At 35.4% G+C, this 26,129-nt stretch overlaps 1 protein-coding gene across 2 annotated transcripts in view; it reads left to right on the forward strand.

Moving 5' to 3' along the window:
* The window catches only part of pepd (peptidase D), a 64,623-nt gene that overhangs the window by 9,210 nt on the left and 29,284 nt on the right, over window positions 1-26,129 (forward strand). For both annotated transcript variants that reach the window (XM_058750878.1, XM_058750879.1), the window contains exons 5-9: window positions 5,109-5,156; window positions 6,534-6,595; window positions 6,956-7,000; window positions 10,457-10,532; window positions 16,923-16,969. In XM_058750878.1, coding sequence (XP_058606861.1) covers window positions 5,109-5,156; window positions 6,534-6,595; window positions 6,956-7,000; window positions 10,457-10,532; window positions 16,923-16,969 — 278 coding nt within the window. The remainder of the gene's footprint in view (window positions 1-5,108; window positions 5,157-6,533; window positions 6,596-6,955; window positions 7,001-10,456; window positions 10,533-16,922; window positions 16,970-26,129) is intronic.

A 26,129-nucleotide genomic window follows, 5' to 3' on the forward strand; every position in this document is an offset into this window, starting at 1 on the left:
ACTAACATGCTAATGAAGAATGGAAAGTGTACTTGTTGGAAAGTGTACCAAATTTCATACCTTCAGATTTAAAAACTTGCTCTAAATATTACAGTTGAACGTCAGTAACAAACATTTTCAAAACACACAAAACGTTTTCATTACTTGAGTTATATTATATAAAAATCTTAAACTTATTTTATTCAATCGTATTTTATTTAAACATTTCTGACTTGTTTAGTTTGTTATATATTGTTTCTACACCCGTTCTATTAAAAGAGGCCAGAGCTGCAGTGCATGCTCATCCTAAGTTGATCAGAATGTCATGACCAGCATAAAAAGATGCTGATAAAAGGGACCGTCTCACTCTGTGATAGAGATTTTATGCTAGTTTTGTCTAAATTACCTTTATATTAAATTGCAGTGATTGTGCTTCAGTGTCAGAAGGTCAGAATATCTCAAACTGAAGTTGACGCTGTAATTGCAGCTGATTCAAAAGCTATTTAAAAAGGTCATTTAATGATAATAGTCTATATATAATGTTCCTATTAGGGCTGTGCATGTTGATGTAGACATGTCAGACAGACATTGCTTCATGCCTCATTGTTTTTTTGTAGCTCACGTCATGAGCGCTGCGCTTGTGTGTCGAGTGTGACTTCAGATGCATAACAAGGCATTTTTCGTGTTTTCATTGCTCGTTTTTCATGCTACTGCACAAATGCATCGCAGTTCCTCCTCGGCTCTTTTCTTCTCCGTCTTTGTCTGCATGAGCGTTAATGACCTTCTCCTGAGGTTCCTCTCAGCGCTGCTTAAACAGATCATTTGAGAAGGCAAACAGAGCTGCTGGGAACAGAAAACAGAGGGAGCTATCTGTAATCTTACAAAACAAATGAAATCTCCAAGGCAAATACACAAGACGCACAGCCACAAACAGGCTCGTTTAATCCCGAGCGCTAACAGACCCTGAGACGGGACTGAGACACGCTGAGGGACTTTGACATTCAGGAACGTCCCCGTCTTCGGCTGTTGCCCTCAGCTGCTAGATAATGTACGCAAGAATGACTTTGAGTCTCCGACTGTAGAAATGTCTTTGCATTTGTTGATTTTATGTAAACTAAGCCGCATGATGCTGTCGTGGTTGGTTTGTGCTGTGAAAATGAACTTGACGTGGTGCATCTGATACAAAGTTCAGGTTATTCAGTTATTCAGATGTTGATTTCCCATTGATTTTTGTTAGTTTGTTTTTGTTTGTTGTTATCGTTTGAAACCTAAAAATAAAATCACAAAATTAATGAATTACTTGAAAATGAAACCAGATCATTACTTGAAATGAAATAAACATTAACTGAAATAAAATAAAGAAACTAATTTATTTTATTTCAGCTAGTTGCCAAGTTAACATTTCTTATTTTTATTTTTAGTTCAAGTACTAAAATCAATAAAACTAAATAAACTAAAAATAAAACCATAAAAAACATTTTTCATTAACTGAAATAAAATAAAATATAAAAATAAACTTATTTTTTTTATTATTTAACTAATAAAAATTACAGAAATGCAACAAAACTAAAATTAAAAACAAAATAGAAATAAAGTGTAATTTGAAATGACAAAAACTAGTATATCAAAAGTACTAAAATAACACTGGTTTGTTTGAGCAGCTTCATTGTTTTGGAGATTTTTGGAAACCTGTCATTATATTTTCAATTCCATTTGTTGACGCTAGTGGAAATGCTGAGAGGCAATGTGCTTGATTTACTTATTTAATTTAGCTAAATTATAATTTTCTGTCATTGAGCTCTTGGAGCCTGTGACGGTCTGTGTTCATCCGCAGCAGCTGGATTTCCAGACCTTGTGAGTCTGGTTTCTGCGGGTTTGTCCTGATCTGATCCCGTCTCTCTCACAGCTGCTCGACTCCTCAATATATTCAATCAGGCTTGTACTGATTGCTTTAATGACCGTCATTTTCCACTTACGCTCAGATGTGTTGCTATTCTGCACAGCAGGCCAGAATGTCAGATGAAAACACTATTGATTTTGTTTTCATTGATTTTTAGACATTTTGAGCCCATTAATCTTGATCACTGATTTCTGCGCTCATAAAATTAGAATAATTAAGGGTCTATGACACGGCTGCCAGACCCAATTAAGTTTGGATTTTTGTTAAAATGTTTTAAGAGTCGGTCATTTATCTTGCATGTCATTTTTTTTTTTATCCTCGCCATCTGTCTTGAGCTCTCAGCAGTAGATCTGACTAAGTGCTTTCTTTCTTTAAAACTTCTCAGTTTTGGTTTTGTCATGTTTCATTTATTTATTATCTTTGATTAATGTAATATTTCAGCCCTTTGCCATCTGGTCAATGTTTTCTGATTGATCACGGTTGTTTTGATCTATTTAAGAGCAGGATTTTATACTAATATTCATGAAAAAACACAAGGTACATTTTTATGTTTTTAGTATTTTAATTATGTTTAAAACTTTATCACAGTTCTTTTGATCCATTTTATTTTGGATCTAGCAGCAGTATTTTCTAGTCATATTAATTAAACAAGATGATGTAAATTTTTATTTATTATTGTTTTACCTTTATTTAAAAAACAACACACACATACATGCATGCATACAAATATATATATATATGTCATATCATATAAATATATTTTATAGTGATATGAGTTCAATAATTTTCGTCTTGTTTAATATTAAATACTAAAATAACTAAAACTACATAAACAAAAAAATTAAACCATCAAAATTGTCGACAAAAAATATTTTACAATAATTATAGTACAATATAATGTAAAATACTACAATTTTAATTAAAATGAAAACAGAAAAAATAGCTCTTTATAGCAAGTTACACTTGTGTTATTATTTTTTTAATTGTATAATTAAAAAATGCTCAATTCTTTTGATCTTTTAAGGGGAGCAGAAATTTATAGTGATGTTATTACAAGACAAGGTACTTTTTATGTTGTTATTTTATTCTGTTATTTAAAAAATATTATCACATTTCTTTTGATCTATTCAAGAGCAGGTTTTTATAGCGATATGAATTAAACAAGACAGAGTGCATTTTAATTTAATTATTACTTTAATTCTATTTCATAATATGAAGCTGCAGTTCGCACTGATGCCAGACTGCTCAGCTTTACCTGAGCTAGGTGTTAATTTACTCTCCACACACATCAGCTCAATCACAGCCACAGACAAACAACACTTTAGCAGTTCATGTCCTGAAACATCAGTTTAGGTATGCTTGAGCTACTTTCTAAAAGCTGTGAAAAACAGTGCTTCATGTCGACGCCAGTATTGTTTTGTTTTATGAATGTAAAGCAATGCTTTACAGCACTCTCAGTTGTTAATGTAAATACTTCCACAGCATCTTAGTTTGTCAGTTTCATCATTTGCTAATACATATTTAAATATTTACTTTAACATGTTAACATTAGTTAATGCACCTAAGAAGTTGATGTTAGCTAATGCATTCACTAATGTTAACAAACCACACCTTGTTTTATTATATTTGCCACGGACTCACCTTTTATTTGCAAACCAGTGTGACTTTCTTTCAGAGTCATAAGTCAAATCTAGTCTGCTAACAAAATAATCAAATATTTATAGCACTGACATGTTAAGATGATGTACAGCTGCTGCTCGCGTCTATTTATTCTGCAGGTACGAGGCGTTTCAGTGAGTAAATCAAAGAAATATTAGTCAGTTGCTCAGTAACTTTATAAGGAACTGCAACATGTATCTGCGGTTATGAAAAACATAATACACTTTTAGATTATTAGAAAAGCACATAATGGATTTAAGAATTGAGCTGTTTGTTTGTAGTCTGTCAATACGTAGCAATAATAATTATATATATTAGTAGCTCTATAATGTAGAATTTTATATATTGTTTGTATATTTGTATCGTTTTAAAATGAATTAGATCATTTTATTTTTATTATTCAAATATTATTTTTATTTGAAGAAATTAAAATATAATATATAATAAAAAGTAATTATTATTATTATTTGATATAAATATAATATTGGTAATATGTAAACAGTATATGTAGTTGGCACTCTTTTGAAAACACATACAATATTCAATTTTAAGTCCAATAATAATAATAATAGTTTATGTACAATAAACTAATGTCATATATATATTTTTTATTTCATATTTTAATTTTGTATATTATTTTAATTTATATATTGTTTAGAAAAAAATATATATATATATGTATGTGTGTGTGTGTGTGTGTGTGTGTGTGTGTGTGTGTATATGAATGTATATTGTTGTAGTAGTAGTAGTAGTAGTAGTAATAATAATAATAATAAAGATGTCCTAATCGGTCTCTCAGCTCATATTCTGTGGATGTGGTCAGAGTGTCAGCGCTGTCTGTCTTTGGGCTTACAGCGTGTTTTGTAATTTTTCAGATAAGGGCCGTTAAGCACACGGCCCCCGCGCCGCATTAATCAGATGTTCTCGCTGGGTTCATTCGTTCAGGACGCCGAGAGCTTCATTTACTCCTCAGACTGTCGTCCCAGCTCAATCTGTTTTCCTGACAGCTCTATTAGAATATGATAATAGATCCTGATGCTTCTGCTTCTGCATGAACAAAAGATGTTCAACAATGTTCTGTGTTGCATACAGGTGTGCACTAACATGGGGTTGAATAAATACTGACAGACTATCGCTTTAGCATTCAGCGCTGGTGTCGTCTGTATGGATTTCTTTTGGATGAAGTATCAGACAGAAATGTGGATTCTGCTCAGAAATCTTCCCTGAGGTGAAATAGTCTGCGTTTAATTTGTCCTGCGGGTTTCAAATGCTGCTTATTCACTCCTGGGAGCATATAAGACCGCTCAGGTGTTCCTTCCCACAATCCTTTGCTCGTTCTGTTCGCGCAGATTATTGATGATTCATTCTCTCTTCGGTTGACATTTACGCTGTCTGTCTGTCTGCCACCACCGCTGGATCTGCTTTTCATAAGGAAATCTCTCCTCAAAGGCCATTTCTGTCGTTCATTAGTGCACCTGTCAGCGGCGGCCAGGGATTTTCACTGATATTTCTGCAAAGCCAGTGATATTCCACTTAAATTATCCGCTCTAATGAAAGCTTTTATCCACAGATTGCTGATGTGCTGACTAAAATGAAGCCGAGTGTCCTGCTCACACTGGTAAGATCTTATTTATTTCACACGAGGTCTTTCAAGATGCCATCCTTGTCTTGTAGTGATATTTGGACTATGATATAATAAAAAAAAGTTTCATAAAAATAAATAAATAACATTGTAATTGAATTATATATAATTGTATTATTATTATTATTATTATTATTTACATTCATTGTAATGTAGTAGCATAGTATACATTTAAACACTATATACATTTTATTTTATTTATCTTATTAAATATATAAATGTGTTTGGGTAAAACATTAATTTATAATGTAAATAAAAATTTATATATATATATATATATATATATATATATATATATATATATATATATATATATATATATATATATATATATATATATATATATATATATATATATATATATATATATATATATATATATATATATATATATATATATATATATATATATATATATATATATATATATATAAAATTGTTGTTATTGATGTCTCTGTTATACATTATTGTATTTTTCAATTAAAGAGAAAATATATAATTACAATATGAAATACCATATATAATTGAAGTACCATATATAATAATAAAAAGTAATGTATTTATTATTATTATTATTATTATTGTTGTTGTTGTTGTTGGTGTTGTTGTTACTATTTTATTTAATAATAATAACAACCTGTTAATAATAATGTTAATAATAAATAAATAAATAATAGTAAAAAACATTGATTTTATTATTATTATTATTATTATTAGTTATTTAATAATAATAATAATAATAATAATAATAATAATAAAATCAATACATTTTTACTATTTTACTATTATTTATTAATGGGGTATTGCTACTATTATTATGAAATAACTGTTAATAAACAATTTATAGTACACAATGCATTGATTTTATATTATTATTTAATAATAATAACATTGACAAATACATAAATGGTAAACATAACATAGTAATAGTTAACATTTTTATTATTAGTTATTTAATAATAATAATAATAATAATAATAATAATAATAATAATAATAATGATATATTAATAAGAAATGAATAATAGTAAACATAACTTTTTTTTTTTTTTTTTTTTACTTTTTAAATTCAGTTATGAAAAGGAAGATTGGTCTTATTTGTGTTGGAAAAGTAAGATTGATTACCCCTTGGCAACTGCTAGTTGGTCAAACTAGTTTTTAAGACACAGTCTTAACATGGTGGCTAAGTTCATGCAACTGGCCCCTGGTCTTGTTTTCATAAGACTCCCTCTGTTAGTGTGTATAGGAAATTGAGATGTTCAGACATCTGGCCTACATATGATTTTAGTTCTGTTCTATTCTTTTTGGATAATGGGACGTTGAGTAGGTTTAATGTCTGTTTCTGTGTGTGTAGCGGGGAGTGAACACCGATAGCGGCAGCACCTGTCGCGAAGCGTCCTTTGAAGGCATCAGCCAGTGAGTTTCATCCATTATTCAGAGCTCTGTTCCTAAAACTCATTCCAGGGAAAGTAGCACACACGTCCTCTGTGTGCTCGGATAAAAGGACCCACCCGTTTAGACTGATGCATGAAAAGACTCTGATCCTAATGAGAAATATTTCTAAATATTAGATATGCACTAATTTATGCATCAGAAAGTATTTAAAAATGTTGAATGTCATTGTAATAAATAAAAAATATCAACACAATTGTCATCTGTTCTAAAGCATTGACAAAGCATTGACAAAAAGGAGGATTCAGATAGTAAAACAATAGATGCAGACAGTCAGTATTGTGTGAGACAAAAACAGTTGATGTTTTTTCTTCTCTTCTGCAGGTTTCAGGTGAATAATTCCCTGCTGCACCCGGTTATTGTGGAGTGGTGAGTGTCATTTATATCACCGACGCAAATGTCAAAACATTTCAACCATTTAACACCATGCTTTACGCAATTTAGCCGTTTTCTTCCGCAGCCGATTGACGTCTTAATAACTAAAGCACAAAACCCTGCTCGTTACTAAAGCCCAATTAACTAAATCAAAGCAAGTTTGCCAGCTACGCCAATTAGCAATTGTTTGATGTTTTGATGAAAGGTAAAATAGACAGCAATTACCGGAGCTGAAGTTGGATTGTTTCATCTTTTTGTGTTTTGATTGTCATTGCATCTTTTAAAAAGTTTGAGCAGATCAGCTTGTTTAATCTGTCTTGTATTTAATTAACAGAGCATCATTAAGCATTCAGACACTATGAACTTTGCTGGAATCAGATGTTCATTATTACTTCATAGAATTGGAGTTTTGTTGGGAAAATGACATTTAGACAAAGTGCTCTTCTCGTCGCTGTTGAAACGCTTCAGCTAATTTCAGCAGAATGACTCTGTCATGACGGAGAGCTCTTCATGCTCACGTCGACAGCTCAAGCACATTACAAACAATCTGCCATCAGTCCTCTTTCTCTCTCAAGCCTCCTGCGTGGGTCTATACGGCCGGTGTTTGTCTCTAATGGTCTGCGTGCTTCTCTCGCTGGCGTGTGCATTAGGTTTTCTCCTCTATTACTCGAAGGAAAGCGGCTCATTACGGTTTCCCTTCGCTCGCCTGCTAACTTTGTTGTTTCCTTCTCTTCCTCCCCTTCGCTTATTACCTCAAGATTTCCAGAGAGAGTTTGCCGCTTGCTTCTCCATGATGAAGCAGATATTAAAGACCTGCACACAAAGCGGATAAGCTTGTGTCGTTAGAAAGACTATACTGAAGCCAGGTTAAGATGTATAGATGGTCCACAAAACTGCTCTAAAACCAGCAAACTAGACCAGTGGAAACCAGACCTGTGAAACACCCTAGGCTGGTTTTTAAGCTGTTTTTCTAACGAACACCAAATCTCAAATCATTTAGGCAATTATTCATTTTATTTTGTAAATATCATCATTTGTTTACAAAAACAAACATTATTTGCTAATATGACTGATGAATTATTGATAGATTTCCACAAGTTTTTAAGTTTGTGACCTGTCCTTCAGAAAATAGCTGGTTTCCATCCAAAATAGGCAAAAAAAAAAAAAAAAAAATGTCTGCCACAACTGCGTTTATTTCATTGAGATACTATTATAATAAAATTACTAAAATAATATTTCTATTTCCCATCCGATTAGACAAATATCTTTTATAGAATTTTAGATTATTTTTGTCATGCAGCCTCACAAAATGTCTTAATATTGTTATATATATATATAATATATTATTATTATTATTTTTTTTTTATAATTGGTTTTTATTTTTTGTATATACAGTTTTCGTTTGAATTTGACTACATTTTTAGAAATGTGTATTTTTGTAATTTTTAGTATGTTCATGTTGACTTGTGGGCACACAAAAAGCTTTAGCTGTCAATTTAGACAAGTCAATGTCCTTTATTCTCCCAAACCAACATTATTTACAGATATGGGTGGTGAATTATTTCCATGAGATAGATTTCCATGAGTTTGTAATAAGTGCTCCAGCAACACAGCTGGTTCTCATTAGAAATGGTGGATGAAAGATACTTTTTGCTCAGTACTTGAGTGAACTGCATTCACAGGCTGTTTTGTTTCTGTAATCTGGTGACCTTACAGCACACACTACATTAGAGGAGTGGAAGGAAGTTCAGCTGAAGAAAATATTTTTTAATGAAAGATTATGAAAATAAACTTTTTTTCTTTTCGAATAACATGCACTGATGAATTATTCACACAACATGCATTAAAATCGTAAACAGTGTCAGTTTTGATTTCATGTTGACTTTTAAAGTCGGTCACAGAAACAGCATTAGCTGTCAATTTAGACAAGTAAATATATTTGTTTAAACATAGCATTCCTCGTACTTTATAAAGGAACAGTTCACCCAAAAATGAAAATGTCCTCTGCCTCAGGTCATCCAAGATGTAGATGAGTTTGTTTCTTCATCAGATTTGGAGAAATGTGGCATTGCATCATTTGCTCAGCAATGGATCCTCTGCAGTGAATGGGTGCCAATAATTCACAAGTAATCTACACCACTCCAGTCCATCAATTAATGTCTCGAGAAGCCAAAAGCTGCGTGTTTGTAAGAAACAAATCCATAATTAAGTTGTTTTTAACTTTAAACAGTTGCTTCCATCCAAAAGTCTTTTATGGAGTGCTCTATCCATAATATTGCTTTCTCCAGTGAAAAAGTCATCTGGTCTGAATCAGGAGAGAAATATTGTATCCATTGGTGAGCAAGTGATGTAATGCTACATTTCTCCAGATCTGACGAAGAAAGAAAATCATCTACATCTTGGATGGTCTGAGGGCGAGGACATTTCCAGCAAATTCATCTTTGGATGAGCTATTCCTTTAACAAACCATGTATTTACTGATTTCTGATGTGAGAGATCCCATGATCCGCGTGTTAAGTGTTCAGTGCTCTGGAATAGAGCTGCTGATAAGAATCACATGGCAGATCGTAACCATGGGTTACTGCTGTGTGTGTGTGTGTGTGTGTGTGTGTAGTGATATATTTAGATGTGTTGTTAGAAAGTTGGCACATTCACACTGAGTCATAGGAGGTGATGTCAAGATGCTTCAGTAATGCAGGCAACATCATTAAGACATAAATGAAGACACTCAACCAGGAATAGATGGTGGAGGTGAAGAAGAAAAAAAACACTAACGAGAGGCAAAATGCTGATTTCTCTGACGTCAGTCCTGCTGGGTTTGGGCTAAGTTTAGGATTTCAAGTTTATCAGAGAAGTTAGTTCTTCATTAAACTTTCTGGCAAGTAAATTTGAAAAGTGTCAGTAAAGGCATTTATAATGTTACAAAAGATTTCCATTTAAAAAAAAAAAATTTTTTAAATGTAACCGTTTCCACAAAAATATGAAGCAGCACAACTGTTTTCAGCATAATTATCAGAAATGTTTATTGAACAGTAAATCAGCATGTTAGAATGATTTCTGAAGGATCATGTGACACTGAAGACTGGAGTAACGGTGCTGAAAATTCAGCTTTGATCACAGAAATAAATTACGTTTTACAGTATATTCACAGAAAACAGTTAAAATATTTCAAATTTTTACTGTATTTTGATCAAATAAATGCATCTTTGGTGAGCAAATCTTACCAACATTTGAACAGCAGTGCATGTGCATCTGTGAACATTTTTTGAGTACCAAACAGTTTTTAGGGTGTAGCTTCACGTCGTGCCTATAAGAACAGCCCTGGTAAAATCACTTTAACACACAGCCTCTTGCAGCTTCTTGATATATAAGATGTTATATCTTCATATGCACATTTTTGCAATCTTTGTCATGACGATTAGCATCAACTCTCTTTCTCTGTGTCTGCAGTCGTTTGCTGAAGACTGACATGGAGCTGGAAGTTCTGCGCTACACCAACCGCATTTCCAGCGACGCCCACAAAGAGGTAAAGCAAGCTTTTAGGCAGATTTTCTTCCCTCAGTTTTCTCATTTAAAAACTGTTAACCTAAAATATGCCCTAAAGAATTTAATTGAAAGTAGTAAGATCTCATAATTACTCTGAAAGACCAGGACTGCATTTCTCCAAAGCATCACAAGCTTTCTGCGATCTCCTTAGGCTTGTGATGCTTTTAGGAAATGCTGCTCAGAGTGTTTCGCTGCTCTCCTGAGACCCAGACAGTTGAGTTTGGGTCATGAGCTGTGTGTTTGGCACAGTTTTTGTGAGAATGACAATTTACAGGATGTTTCAGGGGGGAAAAAACCTCATCGAATCTCTCTTCAAAACACTATTGGGCTGGAATTTTACCTTCTGTTTCTCTGTTAGAAAGCATTTTTAGTCAGATCTGTACTGTATACTCTTGATGTAAAGCTACCAAAATCTTATACCTTGCTTGATCAGAATCTAGGCCAGCATTGCATTTATCCTTCACAGATACAAGACAATACCAGAATACTAAACAGTTGATATTTCAGCACAAAACCTGCATCTTGACTAGGCACTACACTGAAAACAAAAATGGTGTAGAAACAGTTTTCACTCATAAATTGCTTATAAATTTCACAATTAATTACAAAGAAACGACAAGTTCAACCTTTTTTTTTTTTTTGCCATTTTACCTAATAATGCCTTAGTGAATGTGAATGGGATGCTGAAACAATACAAACTAAAACGTTTGCTCTTCAGAATTGCTTGATAATACAGTCTAAAGTGCAGATCTGTGTCCTCAGTCACGAACAGTAACACTGTTATATTATATGTCTTGAGGAAAAACTCAAATTAATTTAGTAATCAGATTGATGGTGCTAGTTTGTGGTAGAATAAGTTGCTGATATCCATTAATGGATGAAAAGCCTTTTTAAGAGTGTTGGATATTAATGGGCCGGTCTGTGGTTTGTCTGTGTTTAACCTGGGATCATATTTATCATAGTGACTGCTATAGCTTTAACAATGATTGTTACATCAAAAGAACATCAGTTCATGTCACAGTTATTGAGAGATTTCCACACAGCCCTATCTATAGATTGCTTTAGCAGCGCCCACTTTTTCAGCAGCGTTGGTATTTTTTCATTAATTTTTCCCATAGGGCTTTTAAAAAAAGTCTTCATTAAAGCATTAGAAGCCAGGAACCAAACCAACCTGCTACGAGGAGAATCGCAACATCATAAACTTTGATTTGAAGCAAAAACATTTGAAAATTTGACAAAAAGACTGTGAACTTAAAGGCTTTAATGAGGGAAAGAACTACTGTCCCATTAAGCTTTATGAATGACATATCCAATGTCGCAAACAATGGAGAAATATAAAACCATCCATTTAAAGTTCTTGATATATATATTGCAAAATATATATTATATCAAATATTTTAGTGTTTTGAGAGAGAGGGAGACAGAGTGGAGTGGTGCTCTTTTGGTGCACTTTGCTGGATGCAGCTCTCTGATTGGTGGAATTTTCGGTACAGCATCATGGGTTATGTAGTTTTTAACCCCACAATCTGCTATTAAACTTGATTATTTAAAATGTAACTTGAAATAATACAAACTGATGGCTTCAACAAAAGCATATACCATTAATTAATAAGCCCAGAGCTCACATTGGTTCTGTCTTTAAAGATGTATTATTGTTATTGTTAAAAATGAATTTCCCTTTGGTGAAAATGAGTAGCATTTTTGCTTCTGGAACCTGACTGTTGTGCTCCATAAAGAATATTTCATAATATGTCTGTCATTATTTACTTTATTTACCTGTGATTCCAAAATCCAAAGGACTCATTTCTATACATTCTATATTTTATAAAATAGACTACTATTACAGACTGATAATATAATGCACGAGTCTGTTTTTTGACACTTTAATGTTTTTTGTCACTAAAAGCATCACGAAGTTTGAATTCCCTTTTCATGCAAAACAAAGAAGTTATGCAAGTCTGGAATGACTTGAGCATAGGTAAATAATGGAAACATTTGATACTGGGGTAAACTAGTCCTTTAAAACTGTATAAAATTCAAAGATGTCTTTCTGATTTCATCATGCTGTGTTCATGATTCATCCACGTGTGCAGGCGTCATTGTAAAAGCGCAGTGAACGTTTATCTTCGCATTATCTAAAGGAAATAGCCCCAGCACCTCATCAAATGGAAAATGACCTTGGCAGACCGGGTCAATCTTCAGTTGAAGGTATGAAGGACATGTTTTGAGGCTCTTTTGATCTCTCGTTTCCAGCAATAAAGGCCTCAGCACATATTAACGCACATAGGTCTTCATAAGTGCCAGTCTTAGCCAGAGCTCATATAGACAAATGTCTGGCGGCTGTAACCTCTCGTCTTCTGCTATTGCTGGATATTCGGTTTAAGAGGGACATGAGTCACGGCCACAATGGAAACAAATTGTTTTTTGAATGCTGAAATGAGGAACGGGGGATTTTGAAGAGTTCACTGTGCGGTCACGACAAACCGTTGAGCGGGAAGAGTTCAGACGAGGGTTGAGAATTCAAATCGAGTTCTCATTCAAAATCACTTCCATTTTTTTTTTTTATGACTTTCCATTCCGTTAATGGATTTGAACGTCTCTATTTTTGCACAGATGAGAATGGAAAATATTTCCAAACATCTTTCTTCCTCACAAAAACAAAGATTCCTTAAAAATAAATCAGAATTAGTAGAATTATCATTGTGAAATCAGAATCTTCTAACTTCACTTAGTCATTTTATTTTTTATGCATGGTTCAGTTTTGTCTCCATTAACATATCTTGTTAATTAACATTTTAGAGGTTGTCAGAAAAATGAATTTGCTCTTTCTTAGTTTCATGCATGGCCTAAAACGCTTGTCGGCTCGATTTAATGCGGTGGGATGTTTGGGAGAAGATCTCAGCCAGAGGTTGTGACTAACAGAACAGATTCTGGATGATTTTTCTGCACTTTCTCTCTCCAGAGAGAAATTTCACCCTAAAATGCACATTACACCACCATATCATGTTTGTTGAATAAACCCAATACCTGTTTCTTACTAATTTTAGGTTGCCGATTCCAAAAATAGTGATGGAAGATTTGCTTTCTCACAAAATATGATGTCTTTGGTAGCATTTTTGCTTCTGATAACCATTTGTACAGTGAAGTAGTCTTGTATTCTTCCTTAATCAGCAGACAAACACCATAAACACACAATTCCTGTCTAAATCTGAGTCAGAATTTTATTTTTTACTTCTTTTTTTGACACTTTTATGCCTTTTATGCTTGAATTCCACCTTTTCTGTTCATTTTCAGATTGTAAGTTAAATAATACATTTTACTGTTTTTGTTATCTTGATAAAGGCATTAAAGTTATATGTAATATACAGTATATGGTATTAGGCCTTTTTGCAAATCGGATGTTTTGGTGCTTAAAGTTTTCAAGGCTTAAGGTTCTTTAAGCAAAATGCTATGTAATATGTGTATAATGTCTATCTTTATTTTTGGTGTGAAGTGACCTGGTCTTGTTCTTGACGGGTTTCGTGAGATTCATCTGAATGTGCTGTGGTCTGTCAGTGATGCTTACAGCAGCAGGTTTTGCTAGTTTGAAATGTAAATGACTGTAAATGCTGATTTTGTCTTTGCGGTGAGGAGAGCTGAGACGAAGGTCGGTTTCAGTCGAGCAGCGATTAAGAGTTCAGCTCCAGTCCTGAGAGTTTTACTGTTTCATTGAGTTTGACAGGAGCGGACGACAGTTATTTGAGCTTTGATTCTCCCGGATATGAATAATGGACTATATGTACATGCAAATATAGTTTGAAGCATTTATATTGACACACAGGCAATGCAACTAGCCATGCCAGAGTCAACAGTTCGATTCCTGGCTTTCATATGCTGCAAGTCGCTCAGGATAGATGCATAAATGTAAATATCTGAAGAGATACTAAAGTCATGATATTGTGCATCAGTTTAGAGATGCATGATATAGTTCTGTTTTATATTTCTTCAAACAACATTTGTTTTGTCAATCAGTCATGCATTTATTTATTTTATCTTAAACAGCATCATTAGGCCTATTTAGATGTGAGTAGTTTAAGGATGTCCACATGGACTTTGTGATTTCAGTTCCATTAGAATTGCATTTGTCAGTGTTTTTCTTGCTTATTACCTACCGTTTCTCTGCTAACTTGGCTTTCCTCTAGAAATATAAGAACTTTCTCATACTTTGTGTGCAATTTTCAAATTCAACACAGAAATATAAGCTAGTGTTTACTCTTTTCTTTGCTGCCATAGAAACTCAATGCTGAAAGCAGCCTCACATTTTCCAATGAAAAATAATAAAAGAAATTTACTTAATGTTGCAAATGGCAGATGCTTTTATCCAAAGCAGCTTACATTGCATTCAAGGTTTACATTTTGTTGGTTTATGCCTCATAATCGAACCCACAACAATGAAGCTGCAAGAACCATTTTTTTCTGTTTTAGTTTCAAGTACGCATTACATGACATTCTGTAACTGTAACTCATTTAGAAAACAAATCCCATCCGAATAGTGCTGACGGAATTCATTTTGTTTTAATAGATTGTTTTGTAGCCTAGAAAAATTCAGTTGTATTTCTACTTGCAGCACTGAATTACTTTATGCATTCTGTTGGGTTTCTTGTCACTTGTCACTGACTGTGTGTTCTGCTTTCATGTATATTTTTTTTAACTATTATTATTTATTTATTTTATATACATGCCTTTAACTCTGCTTATGTTTCTTTTGCATCTGACACAAGACGGCTCAGAACACACTGGACCCTTTTATATCGTTAATGAGTCAAATTATATTCAGCACAGGAAGAACATAGAGGGACAAATGAGAAGTTACCGTGACCGTGTCTATCCGCCCGTCTCTTCTTCCTCTCGCGGGACGTCATTAAAATCCAGCGCTCGACACCTGAGCTGCTCATCGCCTCTCGTTCCCGATCCTCCCAAACTCCCAGCACTGTGGTACCACGTCACGTCATGTTCACCTGCGCCAGGTGATCTTTCTCAGGAGACTGTGACTGTCTAACGCAGCACAAGACAAGTCAAGTGCTCATCTTTTGCTCTTTATTTCTTGCTCTTGTTTTCAGAATGACAATATTGAGAAATATTATTACAATTTTAAAATGACAAATTAAACAAGCTACTAACAAGTAGGAGATAATTACAATTCAGAAGTTAAATTTTTTTTAAAGAAGTCTCTTCTGCTTGCATTTACTTGATCAAAAAGACAGTAAAAACAGTAAAATTATGACTTATTACAATTTAAAAGAACTGTTTTCTATGTGAATATATTATAAAATGTAGTTTATTCCTGTGATTAAAAGCTGAATGTTCAGCATCATTACTCCAGGCTTCAGTGTCACTGGATCCTTCAGAAATCATACAAATATGCTGATTTGCTGCTTACGAAACATTTATGATTATTATAAAAATATATATTAACAATATTATTAGTATTGTTTCTTCTTTTTTTTTATACATTTAAAAAAAAAATTATCAAACTATGATACATTTTTTAAAGGCTTCTTTGATAAATAGAAATGTCAAATGCATACTTTCATGCTTGTTTTGATTTATTTAAAAAAAGCATTTTTCAGTGTCCATTTTTTTTTCAGTGTCCTTTGCAGAACAGAACACTGCAACATATAATTTATATTTCCAAAAAAAAAAAAAACATTTTTGCTGGAACTGACACTTGACCCTTTTTTGTTTGTTTGTTTGGTTTTTTGGGGGATTTTTTTGAATAGAAAGTTCAAAAACAGCATTTATTTAGTCTTTTTTGTCACTTTTAATCAATTTAATGTGTCCTTGCTGAATAAAAATATTAATTTCTTTAAAAAAAAAATCCTACAGACACCAGACTTTTGAACAGTAGTATATACTAGCAACGTTTTATACCTACAAGTATCATATTACCTCTGTCACCCACCCTAACCTAACATTATCTACATCAGCCTGATCTCCGCAATCTCCCGGGGATCCTTCAGCGGCGCTATACAGTGTGACTCATGATTCTCGATTGAAATAAAAGCTTCCTAACCTACAATCATCAAACAGCCCCTCTAATCCGCCCTCGACACTCGCTCTCCCTCATTTCTCTCCACCACACTGCAAATGACTGTTATCTCATCAAATGGATGAGTCGTTCTGTAATTTGAAGGCAATTGCTGGTCATTTTCAGAGCCGTTGTGCGGCTCTCGTCTGTGTCTGCGTGCTCCGACTGCCGGCGAGAGTTCATTGATATTATTAGGCTTTATCTGAGAGGGAAGGGAAGCCCTCGGCTGATGACTGAGGTGGATGACTAATTGAATATTTTGTAAAGCGCACTTATCTGATTACTGTGTGTGTTTCCTTGTAGGTGATGAAACGTGTGAAGCCGGGCGTGAAAGAGTATGAGATGGAGAGGTGAGTACTGATCGATTGATTGATTTGATTGATTGATTGAGCTGCCGGTGTCTCCTGTGCCCTGATTAAATCCTCTCGCTTAAAGTGAAGCTTAATGAAGTAACTCACACTCTTTTCCCATGAACTCGCTCTCAGAATCAGCCCATGTTTGCACTCACTGAGAACCGAGCAAAGTAACGGTTTTATTACATAACCTGCACACAAACAAATGTGCATCAGACTTCTGTGATGTTTTGGCAAGATATTTTAACATCCGAAAACATTTGTTTTTTCAGTCTAGTGTTGTTGTTTTGAAAACCAGATTGGTTTGATCAGTTTGTTTGGATGGTTCATGTAAATTATGTGGTTTACAAACAATTAAAGTGGGATTCATTTGAGTGTGTGCATGCAAGTACCTCTTTAAGGTTTTTTTTTTTTTATTATTTAAAAAAATTTTTTGTAGTGAAATTTTTGTTTATTGCTGCTTATCTGTTTTTTTTTTTTTAAGTTTCTATTAAATATAAATAAATTATGTTATTGGAATTGTAGTATTTCATGCTCATTTCTTTTTTTTTTTTTTTTTACTTATTTTTATTTATTTATTTAAAAAAAAAATTCTTCCATTTAAAAAAACAACAGTGGGATTATGTAAACTGGCATTTAATGGATTAAAATCCTAAAAAATAAATGCGTTTTTGGTAGTTATGATTAGGGCTGATGTTGGTAAAAAAAAAATGTATTAGTGGAAGTGGAAAAAATGGGTTCATCAAAAAATACTGAAAATAAAATAAAAAATCTACCAAAGTATGAAGCATCACAACTGTTTTCAACATTGATAATAATAATCAAATGTTTCTTGAGCATCAAATCAGTGTTTTAGAATGATTTCTGAAGGATCGTGTGACACTGAAGACTGGAGTAATGATGCTGAAAATTCAGCATTGCATCACAGGAATCAATTACATTTTAACATCTTCTCACAAAGAAAACCGCTATTTTAAATCATAATATTTCACTATTTTTAGTGTGTTTTTGATCAAATAAATGCAGCCTTGGTGAGCAATAGAGACTTTCAGAAACATTTAAAAATCTTACCAACCCCGAACTTTTGAGTGTCGTTTTCTCCTTCTCATAGAGTCTAGTTCTGCTAGAGGCAGTTGTGATTCCTCACGACGTGTACTTATCTGTCAGGAAGCAGTAATATTTTATGCACGCTCTTCAAAAACATCACTTACATCACCTTTAACTGTTACATGATGAGTATCTACAGATTCAGAGTATCTAGTGTTCTGTGCTTCATCTGTGTGAGGTGTTGATCTTCTAGTGGTGTTAGTGTTTTTGTGTCTGATAAGACCAGCTGACCTCTTCTCTGCTCACCAAACAAAAGCTCTGATAAGCTGCAGCTTTTTCCAGGGATTTTCTCTCAATATCTGCTGCTGGAGAAGTGTAAGATAAGACCGACTCCCTCCACTCATTTTGTCCTCTAAAGTAGCGCCGCAGTGGTGTCCGGAGGTCTCGAAGCGGACCGCGCAACACTAGCTTTGTCCAGACCTTCAGAGATTCTGATGCATGATCTACTTCCTCTAATGATACCATCCCTCTCAGCTCCGGCCGCTCAAGTGCATGCTGGGATGTGACCTCTGCATTAATTTCTACCCCTCTGTGCGGTCAGGAGAAGCTAATTTCCATCCAGTTTTCTTCTTTCTTTTTCCCCGTGAATGTCAGTTTCCTGCAGGGATCATGAGGGTTTTTAATGTTGAGCTCCTTTATGTGTCCGCTGCAGTCATACAGTCACATTAGGCCATTAGGGACCAGTGATTCACTGATGACTGGACATAATGAGAGAGGCTGCGACAAACAGGTGTGTGTGTGTGACTTTGTGTGACTGTGTGTGACAGACCCACAGGCAAGGTCACGCCATTCAGCAACTCGCTAGACACACATCAGTACAGTAGCAGTCAGATTTACTCACACACGCTCACTAGAGACCAGTGCACAAGATTTGAAACTTCTTCACAGAAACAAAAACATTGTAAGTTTGTACTGGCTCAAGTTTGCAAGTTTCATGAGTTGAACTACATTAGTTTGATTCAGAAGTTTGAGGTCGGTGTGATTCTAAAAAAGAAGACTCCTCTGCTCACCAGGGCTACATTTATTTGATCAAAAATACAGTAAAAATAGTCAAATATTATTATGATTTAAAATGGCTGTTTTCTGTGTTAAAATGTAATTGATTCCTGTGATCAAACCTGAATTTTCAGCATCATTACTCCAGTCTTCAGTGTCACATGATCCTTCAGAACTCATTCTAATATGCTGTTTTTTTTTTTTTTTAAACTTTTTATAAATTTTTCGTCTGGTAACAGTAGCAAAAAACAAAAAGCAACTGTGCAAATTTAGAACCCACCCCCTGGTAGACTTAAAATATATATATATATATTAAAAATAATAATAATAAAATAAATTTTACAAAGACTTTAGAAAAGATGACACAACAGTTTTCACATTAGATCCATGTATACGAGAAGTTGAGAGTTATATCGAGATGATGTCCAATAAATACACCGTCCAGGTTCGTCTGTCCATTGTGTGAGGAGCATTCCAATGGTTGACTTGGAAAAAAATGGCGCGGAGTCCAACATATGCCAGTACCCAACAAATATGATAGGTCTTGTGAGAGCTGAGTCCAAAAAGGTGAGAGAGAGGGGCTAATATGCTGGTTTGCTGCCTAAGAAATTATAATCTGATTATTATCAGTGTTGAATCAGAATCAGAATGAGCTTTTATTGCCAGGTATGTTTACACATACGAGGAATTTGTTTTCGTGACAGAAGCTTCCACAGTGCAACAGAATGACAGCGACAGAACAAAAAACACAGATAATAAAAAAAAAAAAAAAAAAAGAACAAGTAAATAAGGAATAAAAATATACAAATTGACAATTGTATGTACAGGTATATAACAATAGACAGTTGTATGTACGGGTATATTATGTGCAAATTGAATTGTAGACCAAGTATGTGGTAGATAAATAAGTGTATAAATAGTGTGTGTTCCACAATTATTGTCAGGTGTTCATGAGATGGATTGTCTGAACAAACTGTTCCTGTGCTGGTCGTTCTGGTGCTCAGAGCTCTGTAGCGTCGACCAGATGGCAACAGTTCAAAGAGCGAGTGTGCTGGATGTGAGCGGTCCAGAGTGATTTTGCCAGCCCTTTTGCTCACTCTGGATGAGTACAGTTCTTGGAGAGTGGGGAGGGTTGTACCAATGATTCACTCAGCAGTCCGGACTACCCTCTGTAGTCTTCTGAGGTCAGATTTGGTAGCTGAGCTGAACCAGACAGTTATTGAAGTGCAGAGGACGGATTCAATGATTGTGGAGTAGAACTGTTTCAGCAGCTCCTGTGGCAGGTTGAACTTCCTCAGCTGGTGAAGGAAGTACAGCCTCTGCTGGGCCTTTTAAACAGTGGAGTCAATGTGATTGTCCCACTTCAGGTCCTGAGAAATTGTGGTGTCCAGGAACCTGAATGACTCCACTGCAGTCACAGTGCTGTTCATGATGGTGAGTGGGGGGAGAGTAGGGGGTTTTTCCTGAAGTCCACGATCATCTCCACAGTTTTGAGCGTGTTGAGCTCCAGGTTGTTAAGACTGCACCAGACAGCCAGCTCCTTAACCTCCTGTCTGTAGGCAGACTCGTCACCGTCCTGAATGAGACCGATGACTGTGGTGTCATCTGCAAACTTCAGCAGCTTGACAGAGGGGTCTTTAGATATGCAGTCGTTCGTGTAGAGGGAGAAGAGCAGTGGGGAGAGAACGCAGCCCTGAGGAGCTCCAGTGCTGATTATGCGGGTGCTGGATTTGTATTTTCCCAGCCTCACTAGCTGCTGCCTGTCTGTCAGGAAGCTGTTGATCCACTGACAGACGGAGGTGGGGACGGAGAGCTGAGTTAATTTGGGCAGGAGGAGGTTTGGAATGATAGTGTTAAAGGCCGAGCTGAAGTCCACAAACAACCCTCTATGGACACCTTGGCAATTGAATCGCCATTGGCTAGTAAATTTTTTAGTTTATTCGCCAGACTGATAATACTAGGCCTCTATCTATATATGATATAGATAATACTGTATATGTTTGTAAAATGGTACAGCTTTTTAAATATCTGAAAGTACACTTTTAACATCAGTCAGTCAAGCATTATAATATGACATTATGATAATCAAGTATTATTTAATGATAGAACTTTAGTACTTAGAATTAAAACTTAGCAACCATGTATGAATGCATAGACATTTTAACTGAATTTAGGACTGGTGGTGGTGCTTTTTTTTGGTCATTCAGTGTTTCTGTAAAAAAAAAAAGGGGAAAAAACTAACAATAATACTGATAAGACGATAATAATAATAATACGAATTCAGCTAATAAGAACGCTAAAACGCATTAAAGATTAACGAGCTGCTGGATTCATGAATATTAATCATGTTGTCTGCGTTTGCTCGAACTGATTTGCTGAAATCAAAACAGGGACGATAATAGGTGAGCACCAGCCAATGAGATTGCCGTTTGCGCATTAGTTTCACCCACTACCGGAAAACACGGCAGTTCTTAAAAGCTGAAAAAATCCAAAGGAACTTTGACAAGAAAATACAACAAAGAATATCGTTTACATGTAGCGAGTCAATTCTGCATGTATGTAAGACTCTCTCTGCTCTCACCAAAGCAAGTAATGCGCCTTTACACTAGAGTTCATGGTACATCAAATACAGGTGCGCTGCGCATCCATTCAGATGATCTGAAAAATCGCACAGATCGCTTGACAGAGAGCTGAAACTCTGAAGCGCTCACTCACTCACTGACGAGTGAAATCTGAGCATTTATTAGCCAGTGGCTAATATTAGACATCATTTAGTTGCCCAGAGTGAAGATTAGTCGCATATGCGAGTGATTTACTCGCATTGTAGAGGGTTGACAAACAGGATCCTCACATAAGTCCCTGGTCTGTCTAGATGTTGCAGAACATAATGCAGTCCCATGTTGACTGCATCGTCCACGGACCTGTTTGCTCTGTAGGCAAACTGAAGAGGATCCAGTAAGGATCCAGTAATGTCCTTCAGGTGGGCCAGCACCAGTTTTTCAAAAGACTTCATGACCACAGACGTTAGAGCCACATGCCTGTAGTCGTTTAATCCTGTAATTTTGGGTTTCTTTGGGAGGGGGATGATGGTGGAGCGTTTGAAGCATGAGGGGACTTCGCACAGCTGCAGTGATCTGTTGAAGATCTGTGTGAAGATGGGGGCCAGCTGCTCAGCACAGGATTTCAGACAGACTGGTGTAACACAATCTGGGCCTGGTGCTTTTTTCCTTTTCTGCTTCCGAAAGACCTGGCACACCTAGTCTTCACTGATCTGAATTGCAGGTGTGGGGGAGAGGGGGGTTACTGGAGGTGTGAATGGTTGTGTGAGAGGTGTTCAGGACGAGTCGGGTGTGGGGTGTTTTTTCAAACCTGCAACAGAACTCATTCAGATCGTCTACCAGTTGTTGATTTTCCACAGTGCTGGGGAATGGTGTCTTGTAGTTGGTGATCTCTTTCAGACCTTTCCACACTGATGCGGAGTCACTGGAAGAGAATTGAATCCATATTTTTTGCCTCTCTGATCTCCTTTTCCAGTGTGTATTTGGCCTGTTTATACAAGACTTTGTCCCCTTTCATGTAAGCACCCTTCTTTGGCCTGACGGAGCTGTCTCTGAGTTTTGCAGTGAACCACGGTTTGTCATTGTTGTAGGTTAAATGAGTCCTGGTAGGAATGCACATATCTTCACAGAAACTGATATAAGATGTTACAGTCTCTGTGAGCTCGTCCAGATTGGTGGCAGCAGCTCCGATCAGTGAGGTGGAAGCAGCCTGGTAAATCCTGCTCTGCTTCATTAGTCCATCTTTTAACAGTCCTTAAAACAGGTTTAGCTGATTTCAGTTTCTGCCTGTAGGTCGGATTTTTGCTGTGTAACAGTGATCCAATATATTACTATCTCTGGTGGGACATGTGATGTGCTATTTTGGCAGTTCACGGGAGAGATTGGCTTTATTAAAGTCCCAGAGAATGATTAAAACAGAGTCCGGGTGTTGTTGCTCAGTCTCTGTGATAAGATCAGCTAGTTTCTGTAAAGCTGAGCTCACGTGCGCTTGCGGAGGAATGTAAACACTCATGAGAATGAACGAGAAAAACTCCCGCGGCTCATAGAAAGACTTTGTTAATGAAGAGCGCTTCTAGATCTGAACAGCACATCTTCTTTAACCCTGTTACATCTGTACACCACCTCTCATTGATGTAAAAGCATGTCCCGCCGCCGCGTGATTTCCCCGTTGATTCTGCGTCACGGTCCGCTCTAAACAGCTGAAAGCCCGGCAGATTTAACGCACTGTCTGGAATGGCATCATTCAGCCAGGTTTCCGTGAAACACAGTGCAGCATAGTTTGAGAAATCCTTATTTGTTCGGCAGAGCAGAAGGAGTTCGTCCGTTTTGTTGGGTAGAGAGCGGAGATTCGCCAGATGGATGCTAGGCAGTGCTGTCCGAAATCCGTGCTATCTGAGCTTCACGAGCGCGCCGGCTCGCTTCCCCCGTCTGCGCGTCCTGAAGCGTCTGAACAGCGCCGCTGCTCCCTCGACTACAATGTCCAGCAAAACATCAGAATAATCGAAAACCGGTGAAATAATTTGAAATAGAAATCTTTTGTGACATTATAAATGTCTTTACTGGCACTTCTGATCGATTTAATGTGTCCTTGATGAATAAAAGTATGAATTTCTTTGAGGAAAAACAATGTACTAGCCCCAATCTTTTGAACTATTCAGTTATTTTTATATCTGGTTTGAATGTTACTCTGAAGTTATGCAATATTGTTGTGATGGGTTATGGTGGCATTTGTTGGCAGTGCCTCATGGTCAAGTTGGTTAGAGTTGAATACTGAAATATTTGTCAGATTTTCTTTACTCAAGCAGTCCAAACGACTCAAACGCACATCCCTATCATTCATACATTTACAGTATGTTTGCACATATAAACACAGCAACTTGATGAAAACAGCATAGACTTATCACATTTTATCATGCATTACAGCATAGACGCTCATTTTTAACACCCATTTTTGCTTCATTACATTAGTAATTGCTCATTAAATGAAGCAGCTGAGGCTCCTCGGTGGGAGTGATACCGAAATGTACTGCAAAAATCCTTTGTCGAAATGAAAAGATTTAGTTGGTATTTAACATTGGATCACTTCTTGGCTTTTTGACCAAAGATGAACAAGAGGGGACATAAGAAACAATATAAATATAGTAGTGGTTTAATAGTAGATTTTCAAAAGAAAGCAGCCATTACTCCAGTCTTTAGTGTCGCACGATCCTTCAGAGATCATTCTAATATGCTGTTTTACTGCTCAAGAAACATTTCTGATTATTATCAATGTAGAAAACAGTTGTTGCTTAACATTTCTAAATATTTCTATATTAAATATTTATGATGAAAGTTTCAAATAACAGCATTTATTTGAGTGGCAATAATGGCACAGAAATTGACTGCTGAAATTTATTTATGGCTTTTTAAAATTTATTTATTTAATTATTTATCAAATGTATTTATTTATTTTAGGATTGCTAAAAAAATGATTATTTTTTATTTTTTTAGGATCGCTGCTTGGCTTTTTGACAGGTCAGGTAGAAATAAAAATGTATAGTAAACATAAATATATGCATAAAAAGACTTTACTAATAACATAAGCTAATTATGTAATTAAATTGGTTACTTTTTTAGTATTTTAGGACTTATTGTTTGTCGGTATCAGTAGCTGAGCCTGATAGAAGCTTTCATTGAATGTGCATTAGTGGCCGCACACAGGCTCCTGCATCCCACGGGAAAAACCATCCAGGATTTGAGACACAGAATCAATTTAAATTGAGTTTTGTTGCTGGAGCAAGCGAAGTGGAGGATCCTCTCACCGTTGCACAAAGCTGGAAACTTCATTATTTATTTTTAACTCTTTACTTCTCCTCTGAATTGTGTGAATGTGCACGTGTGTGTGGGATAGTTTGGTAATTAGACGCACTGAGTGCTGACAGCACTGCTGATGTCAGATTTATAGGTGCTTTCATCATCGGTAGAGCACATTTGGAGAACATGAGTTTACTGAAAACATAGGAAACATGAGAAGATAACAGCAGGAAAATCCATTGATTACCTTCTTTTTAACGCGGTGAATCTCAGCCTTTTTGACTCGAAGGCCCTCCATTGTCCACAGCAATATCCAAAGCTCTGAAGCTTTGTTTTCTGAACTTATTTTGATCTGTAAATACTCCTAGATTCTGTTCATTAAATCCCATATATATATGTATATATATATATGTGTATGTATATATATATATATATATATATACACAATTAAATAAAATTACATATTTTCTCATTTTAGTCAAAGTTTTAGTAATTTTGTATATTATACAAATATATATTATATAAACATGTAATAGTATCTCAACACTGAGATGCTAAATATAACACTGAAAAAATTACAAAAAAGTGGTTGAATTAAATTAAAATAAGAAACATCTTGGTTTTTAGTTGTTTTAGCTCATTTTAATGTTTAAGTCGTCTTGAGGTCCCTTTGGAAGTTTTCTGGGGTTTGCTATTGAAGACCCCTGGTTGAGAACCACTATCTTACAGGAATATAAAATCCAAACCTGTATAATATATGACTATAAACATTGTTTTTAGCTGAAAATCTTCCTGTCTATTTATGCTCTCATATGTCCGGATCAAATATGGCGTGTCAAAACACATCGGAGTCGGATGGACATTAGTGATGTCAAATGTCATTGGTTGCAAGTCTTCTTTGGCATCAGACTAGCGTGTCTCGTCTTGACACGCACAGTCTGGACGTTCACAGCGTCTCCTTTTGTATTGCACAGAAGAACGTCAGTCCTGAGGGTGAATGAATGTTGACTGAATTTTCATTTTTATTCTTTAATGAGATGATTATACACAGCAGTAATTCTAATGCTGTTGAGGTTGTTTTGCAGCTGAATGGATGCGGTACAGACGCTGCATTTGTATTCGGTCACGTAGCGTTAAAGTAGGACAAACATGAGCGTTAGGAACAGAAACTCCCGGACTTGCTTTCTCAGATTGATGATGCT

Source organism: Onychostoma macrolepis, chromosome 18, assembly GCF_012432095.1.
Source record: "Onychostoma macrolepis isolate SWU-2019 chromosome 18, ASM1243209v1, whole genome shotgun sequence".
NCBI classification, from domain to species: Eukaryota; Metazoa; Chordata; class Actinopteri; order Cypriniformes; family Cyprinidae; genus Onychostoma; species Onychostoma macrolepis.